General features: G+C 40.5%; 1 protein-coding gene across 6 annotated transcripts in view; it reads left to right on the forward strand.

The window, feature by feature from the left end:
- ASXL2 (ASXL transcriptional regulator 2) overlaps positions 1–12,218 on the forward strand; it is a 113,429-nt gene extending 101,211 nt beyond the window's left edge. For 5 of the 6 annotated variants that reach the window (XM_061433086.1, XM_061433087.1, XM_061433089.1 and 2 more), the window contains one exon: positions 1,469–12,218. In XM_061433086.1, coding sequence (XP_061289070.1) covers positions 1,469–3,946 — 2,478 coding nt within the window. In that variant the 3' untranslated portion in view covers positions 3,947–12,218. The remainder of the gene's footprint in view (positions 1–1,468) is intronic. The other variant, XM_061433091.1, reaches the window with a different exon arrangement.
- The last annotated feature ends 377 nt before the right edge of the window (positions 12,219–12,595 follow it).

Consider the following 12,595-nt stretch of genomic DNA (forward strand, 5'->3'; position numbering starts at 1 on the left):
TGTTTTTTCTCCCTATTAATTGTCTGTTCCAGATGGTATTACTAAGGGGTAATAATGACTTTACTCTGGGCAGCTTATAAAATACTCTGTGCAGTTGGATGTAAAATAGATGGAACTTTGAGATAGAGGTTCAGTATATCTCCAGATGAGAAATATATGGGCTTTATGACAAGTGTTACATAATCCCATAGGTCTAACTTCTGAATGAGAGAGAATTTTTCAGGACTGCTGACCTTTTCAGAAATGAGTATTGCCAGTAATGCAAAATCCTTAGTGACTTTATTATTCTCAATTAAGGAGTTCCAGAAAGATGCATTATCTTTGGGCTCTGTGGCTTAGTTTTTTTAGTTAAATGCCCTAGAACATCTGTAACGATTATTTTCTGTTTTTAACTTTACCAACTATTAGAAGGTTTAAGATTGGTGCATTCTGATGCATTCCAATAGATTTCAAAGTGTTGTTTTGAACAAAAGTCAGAGTCTTTTCAAATATATTTTATGATATGAAAATCAGTGGTTTCAGACCTAACATTCAGAATCTCCTCACAAGGTTTTTAGAAATGCATTTTTTCTTTGGGAGTTCTCATGTTTAATTTTAGGGATAGGACTTAGAGCACATATATTTTTTTAAAGCTCCACAAATAAATATAATGCCAGCAGGCGGTGAGAATGACTTCGGTTCACAGTATAGACAATATGTACATACTCCCTCTTGAGTGGGTGGGGTGGGTTACACATGGTCTTTCTTCTGGTGCTATCCAGAGGCCTCTGTAATTTGAGATAATTCAGCCTGTATGCTTAGCTGTACATGTGTGAGTGTGTAAAAGAGAACAAGAAATTTTCCCTGGACCTCGTGTAAAGCCAAGAAATGAAAGACAGGCTTCCCAGGTGGCTCAGTGGTAAAGAATCCTGCAAATGGGGACACAGATTTGATCCCGGGATTGGGAAGACCCCCCTGGAGAAGAAAATGGCGACCTACTCCAGTATTCTTGCCTGGGAAATCCCATGGACAGAGGAGCCTGGTGGGCTGCAGTCCATGGGGTTGCAAAGAGATGGACATGACTTCATGGCTAAACAGCAACAATAGTGTGCTACTTTATTTTTTCTGTTTCTTTTTTCTTGCTTTTACGCATATTTTAAAATACATATATCATAGACAGGTCTGTATCTTAAATGATCAGCTGTTGTGAGTAGTAGTGACATTAAGACAGAATTGTGTTGAGAAAAGAGCTTTGTGACTGGGTGGGAGTGAATGTCAACAGAGGAGAGTCTTTGGCACCAGTAGAGGGGGTGAAAAGACCCTAGAGACGGACCTGTGTGGCTGTCTCCATGGATTGGTCTCTTAGCCACAGGCCTCCCGTCCTTGTGATAGTGTTCACCCTATTCTCAGAATTTGTGTGAATTAAGTTTTGTTACTCTTATAAAAGAAAGCTAAGCTCTGTTGTTTTTTTTCCCCTTAATTCTTTCAGATCCCGGTCTCCAGAATCTCTCCCATGCCGTTTCCTACATCGCAGGTCTCTCCCAGGGCTCGTTTTCCAATCTCCATCACTAGTCCTAACAGAACAGGAGCCAGAACCCTTGCAGACATCAAAGCAAAAGCCCAGCTTGTCAAAGCACAGAGGGCCGCCGCCGCCGCCGCCGCCGCAGCCGCTGCTGCCGCCTCAGTTGGAGGGACCATTCCAGGACCTGGCCCAGGCGGTGGACAGGGTCCAGGGGAGGGGGGTGAAAGGAGAACTGCTAGAGGAGGGGATCCTGACTCAGACAAAGTCAGTGAGCCCAGCAAGGGCCCCGCACTGGAACTGGCAGGAACTGGAAGCAGGGGAGGTACGAGAGAGCTTTTACCCGCTGGGCCAGACACTCAGCCCCAGTCTGAGACCAGGACCGCAGGCCAGCCACAGCCTCATAGTGGCCCTGGAGCACAACTACAGCAAACCCCCTCAGTGCCTCCCGCATCTGCCGTCGGTGGAGCATGCGCAGGTGTCCCCTCCCCAGCCCACATTCATGCACTCCCGCCAGCTTTAGGAAAATTAAGTAATGAAAAACTAAATCCCCCCAGGGTAACAGGCACGGTGGCCTCTCTCAGCCAGCCCCAAGGGCCCAGTAATGGTAGGCAGGAGAAAGCACCTCCAGCTCCAGCAGATCCTGCTCTGATCATGGGTGCCTCGCCTGTTCATTTTGCAGCTGCTGGCGCAGTGGAGCCTAAAGCAGGTTCTAGTAAGAATGCCCCCAGTCCTCCGGCCTCAGCAGAGATAAGTGCTAGCGCCTCAGTGGATACAACTGCCTCCCCTTTAACATCTCTTTTAACAACAGCCACTTTAGAGAAGCTCCCTGTGCCGCAGGTCAGCGTAACCACAGCGCCTACTGGATCAGCTCCATCCTTGAGCACTTTGCCGGCAGCCTCTAGCCTTAAAACTCCGGGAACTTCTTCACATATGAATGGACCCATTTCAAGGCCAAGCTCTAGTATCCCTGCTAATAATCCTTTGGTAACTCAGCTGCTGCAGGGCAAAGATGTTCCCATGGAGCAAATTCTGCCTAAACCTCTTACCAAAGTTGAAATGAAAACTGTTCCACTCACTACAAAAGAGGAGAAGGGAGTAGGAGCACTCATAGGTACCAGCGTGACAGAGAACAGCACCAGAGAGGAAGTTCATGAGAGACAGTCCCATCCAGCTGCACAGCACCTGGGTAAAACTTTGCAAAGTAAGCAGCTCCCCCAGGTTCCAAGACCCCTGCAGCTCTTTTCAGGTAAGGATCTAAGGGACTCTGGCATTGACACACACCAGTACCAAGAAGGACTCAGTAAGGCCACCCAAGATCAGATTCTTCAGACTCTCAGCCAGAGGGTTCGGAGGCAGAACATTCTCTCATTTGTGCAGCCCTCACAGTTCAACTTTACTCACTCAGGTTTCCCATTAGAGGACATTTCCACAAGCCAGAGGTTCATGCTAGGTTTTGCTGGCAGAAGGACATCCAAGCCTGCGATGGCAGGTCACTACTTACTTAATATTTCCACCTATGGCCGGGGTACAGAGAGCTTTAGGAGGACCCATTCTGTGAACCCCGAAGACCGATTTTGTCTGAGTAGCCCCACTGAGGCCTTGAAAATGGGATACACAGACTGTAAAAATGCAGCAGGAGATAGTAGCAGCGGGAAGGAAGATGATACTGACGAGGAAAGTACTGGTGATGAGCAAGAATCTGTCCTGGTAAAGGAGGAGCCGCAGGCTTCTCAGAGTTCTGGCAAGTGTGATGCAAGTTTAGGACCCCACAGTAGAGAAACCCTGTCCACCAGTGACTGTTCCGCTAAAAAGAATGTGAAGGCAGAGACACCAGTGCCTGAGCAAACCCCTATAAGTAAGGAGAATTACCTGTTCACTCGAGGCCAAACCTTTGACGAGAAGACCCTAGCCAGAGATTTTATTCAGGCAGCACAGAAGCAGATGGCTCATGCAGTGAGAGGTAAGACCATGCGGAGCAGCCCAGAGCTTTTCAATTCTACGTCTCTTCCTCTGCCTGCAGACAGTCCTACCCATCAATCTCTCCTCCTCCCACCACTGCAAACCCCAAAGCTGTACGGGAGCCCCACACAGATCGGGCCAAGCTACAGAGGCATGATCAACGTCTCCACCTCATCAGACATGGACCATAACTCCTCTGTCCCGGGGATGCCCGACTGTAGTCAGGTGTCTAGCAATGTTGGTGATGTCATGTCCTTTTCAGTGACTGTCACAGCCATCCCTGCCAGCCAGGCCGTGAATGCCGGCAGCCGCGGCCAGACCATTCCTGTTCAGGCCTTCCCTGAGGAGAGCAGCGTAGAGGACACGCCTTCCAAGTGTTACTGCCGGTTGAAAGCCATGATCATGTGCAAGGGCTGCGGAGCCTTCTGCCACGACGATTGCATTGGCCCCTCCAAACTCTGTGTCTCCTGCCTTGTTGTTCGGTAATGAGATCAGAAGGAGAGCTCTCTGTAAAGGAGACAGGAATGGGGAAGGGTTGACATGTGGTTTTTGCCGTTCTTTTGGAATCATAGAAATAAACTAGGTTTCAGTTTCAGTTGTCTTAAGAGACAAGTGTTGCTTAATCAGGAACACAGAGTACAGATCTTACATTTTAGAAAAAGAGCACCTTGTATAGTAAGTCCAAGTCAAGCAAGACTTTGTGAATTTGTGACAAGTTTGCACTTACAAAATCATGTAAATATGTCACATCTTGTTTTAACATTTTTCCAGGTGTTTAGGTAATGATGTATTACTTTGACTTCAGATTGCTGTTCCACTTCATGTGACTGAAAAGTTTAATGCCACACCTGGTAAAAGGCAGTGATTTCCCTTCTGCCCTTTCCTAAGAGGCTAGGAAAAGGAAGGAGTGGAGGAATGGTCTGAGGAAATGACTGTTCATGTTGATTATGTCTTGACAGTCTGACTGCAGGCTTTACATATAGATTCTTAAGCCTTTGCAGAATTTAGATTGAGGGTTTACTCACTCCCTTTACCTAGGTGGAACCTGCTCCAGTTGTTATTTTTGATAAGGCATTAATTTCATAGTTAGTGTTTCTGACTCTGAAAGTTCTGCGTTGGTTCTTGGTTTCCACAGCCCAGTCCTGTTGCCAGGCATTCTGCTTGCGGTCTGTGAGGCCCTGCCATTCCCTACTCCCACTTCTTGCCCTGAAGAGAGAGTTGCCTCACTAGACCCCTCAGGTCACCATCCCCTGTGCAGGGCAGTGATTCCAGCAATAATCTCTGAGGATTCAGTCATTCATGGGAGCTTACAAACAAGTTTGAAATACTAGTAGAAAATTAACAGAGAAGTGTCAGTGATAGGGTGTTTTGTTGGGTAAGCGGAGTTAAGGTGCAGAAATTTTTGAACTGAATTTAAGGAACTTTGGAAGACAGTTTTAACACTAGAAACAAAGTAGCCCCTCTCTCTCCCCCTATTCTCTCCAGCCTGTTACCTAATGTTCTACAGTCAGCTGTATCTACAGGTAGAAAAACTCATTAAACCACATTTGCCCCATGCTGTTTTATCTGTTTTGACCTCCAGGCATTTGAGGAGCATGGAAATCATCTTAATTATATTACTTTGAACATATATGTGTGGCATACACATTGTAAAAGTCAGACACTTTTTCCTATTTTCCTATTTTGGAAAACATGTCCCCTGTTTTGGATTACTGCTGTCTACACATTAGAAGTTTCTAATATAAAGGGTCTTTAGTGAATAACTAAGGGAACGTCTAGAAAGGAAGAGAAATCAGCTCCAAATTTTTGTTTGTTCTTTTTTTTTGTTTCCTTTTTGTTGAATCCTGTCTCTCGTAAATGAAGAATTTTTGAATACATGTGTTTAAGTCATGGTTAAAGAACATGAAAATAAATATACAATTTATCAGAATTTGGTATTAAAAAGTTGGGGATTGTCAGTGTGCATCGTTTGCATATTGATTTCAAATCTCCTAATTTCGTGTGTGTAAAGGACATGTATCTGTGCCACCTAGCACAGTCATCGTGCTTAATATTCAGGATGTGATACATACAAAATGCAGAACAGTTTAAACTCCTTAATTAAGTCACATTCCAAATAGGGGAAAGTAGACAGTAATAATCTTAGCTTTGCCCCCATTGTACTACCCACCCCTCCCTATCTCACCTCTCAAATTATACATACACTCAATACTTCAAAACCCCACAAGAAACTATTTACTTCTGTTTTTTGTTTGTTTGTTTCTGAGTTTTTTATGGTTCAAAGCAAATAGAAGATTAATATCTGTGTTCTATTTCAGCCAAGACAATTTAATGTTCTTCTAACTTCCCTTTTTATTCCAGCACACACATAGCTAACAGATAAGAAATCTGCAAGGATCCAGGGATAAGGAGCAAGTTCTCCAGCCAGTAACCAGTAGAAATCAAAAACCATGGTTCTGTTCTCAAATTGTCAGTGCCCTGGGTAATCCCAAGGGGTGTTTAAAAGACCTGATGATAGTTAAAACTCTCTATTCCCAGCTTTCTCACTACCCACTTTAGTGGCAGGACTGAGGGATAGCCTGCCTGCCTGCAGTGTTTGACTGTTTGAGAACTGACCCTACGGTGAACTTGTAACAATCAATTTGGATTTTTTTTCTTCACGCCTTTCCTACCATAGTCTCTCCTCCATGGTTCTCTTCATCAAAGGATGGACAGACTAACCAGGAAAGGAGGAAAGGCATCAGGGATTTTCAGGTCCATTTAGAGAGCAAACCATATCGTGCCTATTCATCTTGACCCAGGCCCTTGAAGAGAGGCCCTAAGCAGTACCGTTCACCAGATTCTCCTTACAAATAATCCCCAGCTAATAAAATAGTAATCATCAGCTAAGTGTACTGCCTCAATCTTGGCTAAATGAGAAAATAGATTCTGTTAGATTGGTACAAAATTGAATGCAGTCTGTTTATCAGTTTGTTTCAAAACAGTGGTGTCAGGTAGAAGGTCATCTTACAATGCTGACTGAGCTGAAAGAACAAAAAGTAGAATCTGGCTGTTTCAAAAACGAAGCAGTAGGAACAAGAAAACCTTTAAATTACTAGAATATCATATCCCAGTACCTTTCAAGCAGTTTTTAATCTTAGGTTTTCAGTTACTTTACCTTTCAGTTCAGTCTGGAATGTGTCTAATAAGCTGCTCAGCTTATTTTTATGGTATTAAGTTGCACTATTTCCAGAGACTAGTCAGGCATGCTGCCTGATGCTGATGCCTCCAGGGTATCTTCTCTGCCTTCAGATAACCTTCCACTTTGGCGGGTCACCTTGGGGAGATGGCATTAATGATGTATCTATCATCTCAGTCTCACTGACGAATATTCTAAGTTGTCTAGTAGAGAAGGCTCCCTGAATCTTAAAGATTTTTTTATTAAAATTCTTCCTCCTATTAAACAAACAAAAGGCCAAATAACCTGAAGTTGTTTGCCCTACATAATAACCCATGTTGAAGATACTGAAGCTGTCTGTAGTACCCCATGTAACATTTTTTAAATATTGGACCTGGCAGACGGGACATTTTTCTTGCGGCGGGGAAGCATACTTATATGGGCTGGGAAGGCACACAGTGTAGATATCCCAAATTTAAACAGAAGAAGACCTTACTGCCTTCCGGGTGAAGGCATAAACTCATTCATAATCGCGTAGTTTACCATCCTGATTTCTTACTGCCTTTCTTCACCTAAGAGTCCTGAAGGCCTCTTGGGTGAAATTATTTGTTAAAATGAGGGGGTCTTCTCTGGTCATGACATCACTGTTTAGAGCTCTGTCAGTAAGCAGTACTAGGGTTTTCTCTGCGACCTAGGGATTTCAATTCACAGCAAGGAGAGAAGTCTCCCCATTTCATTACAACAATATGCTAAGTAAAAAAAAAAAAAACTTGGCCAAGGGTAGCTTTCAGCTCAATTCGTAGAATAGTCCAAAGAGACTCTGAGAAATATGGTAATAAGCAGGGATCTTTCTTACTGTGTTTCAATACCTACGTAACCTATTGAAATTTCGAGAACAATAGGTAAAACAGTTCCTAAAGTTGAAGAGCTTCATAGATTCTTGGTTACTTTATTTTTTTTAATGCTTTACATTTGATACAACTATTAAAGATCAATTTTAAAAAATAGCTTTCCAGTAATATATTTTAAGTAATATATATTTTAATATCTATGTAAAAAGTGACAGTGGAAGACTTTGAATTTCTCATATAAGGTATGTTTAATGTAGGACCTCACTGTTAAGGCACAAATTATTTCGAAGAAAGTTACTCAAAGATACTCAGATTATTTCCCAAAAAAAAAATGCAATAAGGGGAAGTTTTGGAGTTTATTTTTTATTTTAAAAGAAAATTGACTTATTTACCACAAGCTATTTTTTTTCCTTCTGGCTTAAAGGTTTGTAGAGACTGGTTTGGTAAATGCTAAACTTTTGTGTCTTGCCTTTTTAAAGGAATTGTTAACATTGGAATTGAGGGTATGTACAGAGAAGTTGGTGTCAACACCATTTAAAAACATATTTTTTCACAAGTATAGAAAAATCATTTTACATGAGAATTTTAAGTATTTGCAATAAATATATGTATATAGATTGTATGTATTCATATATTCTTATTTTTCATTTTATTATTAAGTAAAAGATAATTAAAGTGAAAATGAACACCCGTGGAGTTTTTGATGCATCTTGAGGTCTGACATCCATGTGAACGTGGTGTGGGTGAGGGCCCTCAGGTGTTGCCTTATACTACTATTGGAAGATTACCAACAGACTGCACAGAAGAGAGTCAAGTGAGAAATTTGTGATAAATCAGGGTAGTGTGTTTCTTTCAGAACTGTAGTGAATTACTAAACGTTAAGTCCTCCCAGTCTGTCTGTCTCTGTGCTCTCACCCTTGAATTTGTTTTCTCTCCTAACCACCTACTGCTGGGAAAGTCGAAACACAGTGCATTCTTTTTTATGTAGTATGCTTCTAAGACAAAGAATGGTAAGAAAAGACCTGTAAAGGGGGAAGTAGGTTTTTGTTTTTCCACAGTGGTAATAATTCATTAACATTCTCTGCTACCACCTTCAAGCCATAGGGTTTACATGAAGAAATAATCTTGTGAAGATAATAGAAATCATTCTGTTTTCCTTCTTTGAGAAGTGAATTTCATAGCCAGTTTCATGTCTTTTCCAATTGATCTGGAGATAGAAGGGCTAAGAAAACTTGAATGTTGCTCTTCCTAATGCCAAGAAATATGTTTATGGAAATGAGGACTGAGCCAAATATTAGAGGAGAGGTTAACCACATACCTAGAGATAACCTGGAGTCCTGCTCTCCAGAAGTCATTTTGAGATTGTAAATACTAAGTTCTAGGATATGACTGAGGAGCAGGAGGATACCTAGTCAGTCGTTGGAAATAAAGATATATAGCCCATTCTTTAAAAATGAATAATATATAGCTTTATTGGTGACCTGAAAGGAGGTAAGGTCAGAGTTTGAAGAATATATCTTAATGACCTATGAAACACTTAATTGTAGTTTACTAGTTCTCCCCATAAATGCTGTGGTAAAAAATTGCAATTTTTGGAAATTAAGATACATAAAATACTTAAAGGAGTATGCCGCTTTGGGCATACTTATCTTCCCGACCAGGGATAAAGCGCATGCTCCCTGCATTCAGGGTGCAGAGTCTTAACCACTGGATCACCAGGGAAGTCCTGAGAATGTTCTCCTAATAGCCTTATTATTTTAAAAAAAATTGAAAACTCATACATAGGGTTGCCCAAACATGTTGAAATAGACGCCTAAGAGAACAGCACTAAATCTTACGCTGAAAAAACACTTTCTAAAGGAAAAAATTCTCAGGGAACATGTGCTGCCTCATAATTCCCATATTTGGTAGATAAGAATGAAGGTGAAATATTTCCAAGTGTGTGAACCAATTCATGATAACCATTTATAAAAATTGCCATGCCCCCCCCCCCATTTTCTAACGCATACTTAGTGTTATTCCTACCTACCTCACGGGAAGTAAAATTCATATTCAGGTAGTGACATAGGACCTCAAGGACTGCAGTTGACTGAGAAAGCAATACACCAGAACACAGCTTCAAATTGGATCCCCAGCTTTCCTTTATTTACATCACAGGACTGCAGTTGACTGAGAAAGCAGTACACCAGAACACAGCTTCAAATTGGATCCCCAGCTTTCCTTTATTTACATCACAGAGTCTTAGAAACCTGTGTTCATTGCTTTTTACCACTAGTTAACCAAGAGTGGTCTCCACAAGTCAAATTTCACAGTTTTCTAGTTGTGTACATAAATCATGATGTTCGAGTATCTTCTGAACACCTGTGTGCGAAGCACTGTGCTAAAGTTCTAGTTAAGCAAAGGTAAAAGCAGTCATGTAAAAGGCTTTCCTAAAGGAGTAACCATATAGCATGTGTCTAGTTCAGAGCTCAAGGAGTAATATATGAAATTTAATAAGAGTAAATGAACTATGAAATAGAGGTCTTTGAGGCACTGAGCAAAGCACAGTGGCAAAACAGGAAGAAAGAAAAGGGGCATTGCCCCTACATGCGAATTCAGTGTGTAAGTGAGCCAGGTTGATAAAATTTACCTTCTTTGACAGCTATCATTTGAAGATCTAGAGATTAATAGAAATTTCAAGAAATCTCTTGGTAATACCAAGATTGAGAAAGTCATTCTGTTCAGTATGTCAGTAAAGATACTTCATCTTATTTTCAACTTACTCAACTAACAGTTTGGTAAATCAGCTTTCCTGTCAAACTCAAAATAAGCTAAAGGAAATAAAAGAGTTTGATTTCCATCTTGTAGACTGGTGAGAAGGAAGTGTATTCATTTAAAACTTAAGATATTTTCATCCCCTTTCCCCCTCCATTATGGATAAAATTAATGTTCTTTTCATTCTAGTATTGTAGAATTGACTTTTTCCACCCCCTTTCTACACAGAACTTGAATTAAAAGAGGCTTCAGCAGGACACTTGCCCTTATAAAGGGGCCTAAATCCTAATTCTTTATGACTTTCCAGTAGAAAGATTTTAAAAGGATAAATTTATTTTCTCAGTGCTTATCTTTAAACTTTGTTTACCTGGATTATGGGTTTGCAGCTTGAATTTCTGTATTCCAAAATATCCATGTTCACCTTTCAGTCGGAAAGGTATTAGGTGTATCCACCATGTAATACAGTCTGAAGTCTCTCCAGGAAGTAAGAGGTTAGATACCCTGTATTTTCCTTATACTTAATGACCTTAAACAGAAGATTGGGTTCCTTTTATAAGGACTGTATAAGCTAAGGAATCTCTGTACCACTGTGTATCTCTCAGTCTTAACCTAAAAAGGGCATGCCTACCAAGATTTCTTGTCACAGACTAAACTTGGAAGAGAGAGCTGATGAGCTGTTGAGGTGGGCTGTGCCTAGATAACCGGCACTCATGAAGAATAACTGCAAATTGAGCTTTCCTGGTTCTTCAAGCTCAAAAGAAACTGAAGGGAAAATCCTGATTTTCATCTTGGCTGCAAAGCTTAGTGAGTGCCTAGGGAAGAAGAAAGATAAACCCAAGATTGGACTTAAGATAGATTAAAACTTAAAATTATTTTTATCCTTTTACTGAAACTTTTTTAAGGTTTTGGATTCCTATAATGTACTGAATTGCCATGAGTGGAACATGGAATTTGATGTGAGGCATTTTGTGGGCTAAGTGATGGTTTTCTATTGAACCATATTATCTAGTGACAGCTTTTGCCACTGCTCAGCATTTAAGGTTGTGCACCTGTGGCTAAGTGATGCAGACATTGGTTCAGACAAATTCTATATTAAACCAATTAGAGCACTTGGATCCTCTTTGTAAATATTATTTAATATTCAGATTAACCCAATAAGAAAGCAATGCACTAAATGCTATTAAAATACCTGAAGATATTTTAGAACTATTACTATACACACAGTCTATGTCCTTCCTATGGAAAGTGTGGTATGTAAAATCTTATATTTCTTGGGTCAATTCTTTTAAAAAACCAGTGTCTAATGTTTTCAGAGCTTAGAAACACTGGAGCTGGACTTGAACTCCATGTCAGCCATTGTTCTCATTTTAAGTTTTCAGACAGTGGTTTGAAAGGAACCCAGCTGAATCCATATGTAACCATTCTGAACAAGCTTTAAATTAATGAAACTTAAGAGTCTCAAAATTGGTTTCCTGTTCATTGTATACAGAGACAGAATCTGTGCTGAAAAGGACCTGACAGCTTTACTCTGATAATAAACTTATTGAAGAGCAAGTTTGTTATTAGAAAGTTTGTTATGAAATTTTTAGAACCCATGAAAGATCTAGAGTACATGATAAACTCTAGAAATTAAAAACTTAACCATAAGTGCTATGACCTATTTTTTTTAAACCCATATTAATTCTGTGACTCATTGCATCATACCCTAAGACTTTCACCAGCACCAAGAGAAATCAGAATAGAAGAAATGACCTTAGCTGGTCTTACTTTAAAATTTTTGTACGCATAGGCCTTAGCACTTTGACAGATAAAGCCCTGCCTTTTAGTTCCTCCTCACTCTTATCTTTATTCTTCCTACTTTTAGACTGTTCCTCTTACTGGTCGTATAAAACTACCTTCAGGATTGAATGTATAGTATTGTTTCTGCACATGGACAAACTGTATTTTATCTTAATGACTCATTTTATGTTGAATAAAGGCATACAGTTTTACTCTAGTGACTGTGCCTTTTCTTTTCCAAAGAAACCAGACACCATACTGAATGACTCAGCTGTTTGTTTCCCCTTCCCCTCTACCTGACTGCACAGTTGTTCCTGGGTCCTAGCTAAATTTGGGTACTACAGAGAGTGCCAGGCAGAGAACTCAACATGAGCCATAAAGAGTGAATGTATTTCAAAAATTAAAAGGAAACCCGTATTACAAAGATACAGTGGTATTGGCATAATGACAGAAATGGGAACAAATGGAATAGAGAGCCCAGAAATGAACCTTCAAATACGTGGTCAAGTAATTTTTGATAATGGTGCCAAGACAAATCAATGAGAAAGGGCAATCTTTCAGTAAATGTTGGGAAATTTGATATCCATGTGCAAG

The sequence above is a fragment of the Bos javanicus genome, chromosome 11 (assembly GCF_032452875.1).
Source record: "Bos javanicus breed banteng chromosome 11, ARS-OSU_banteng_1.0, whole genome shotgun sequence".
NCBI classification, from domain to species: domain Eukaryota; kingdom Metazoa; phylum Chordata; class Mammalia; order Artiodactyla; family Bovidae; genus Bos; species Bos javanicus.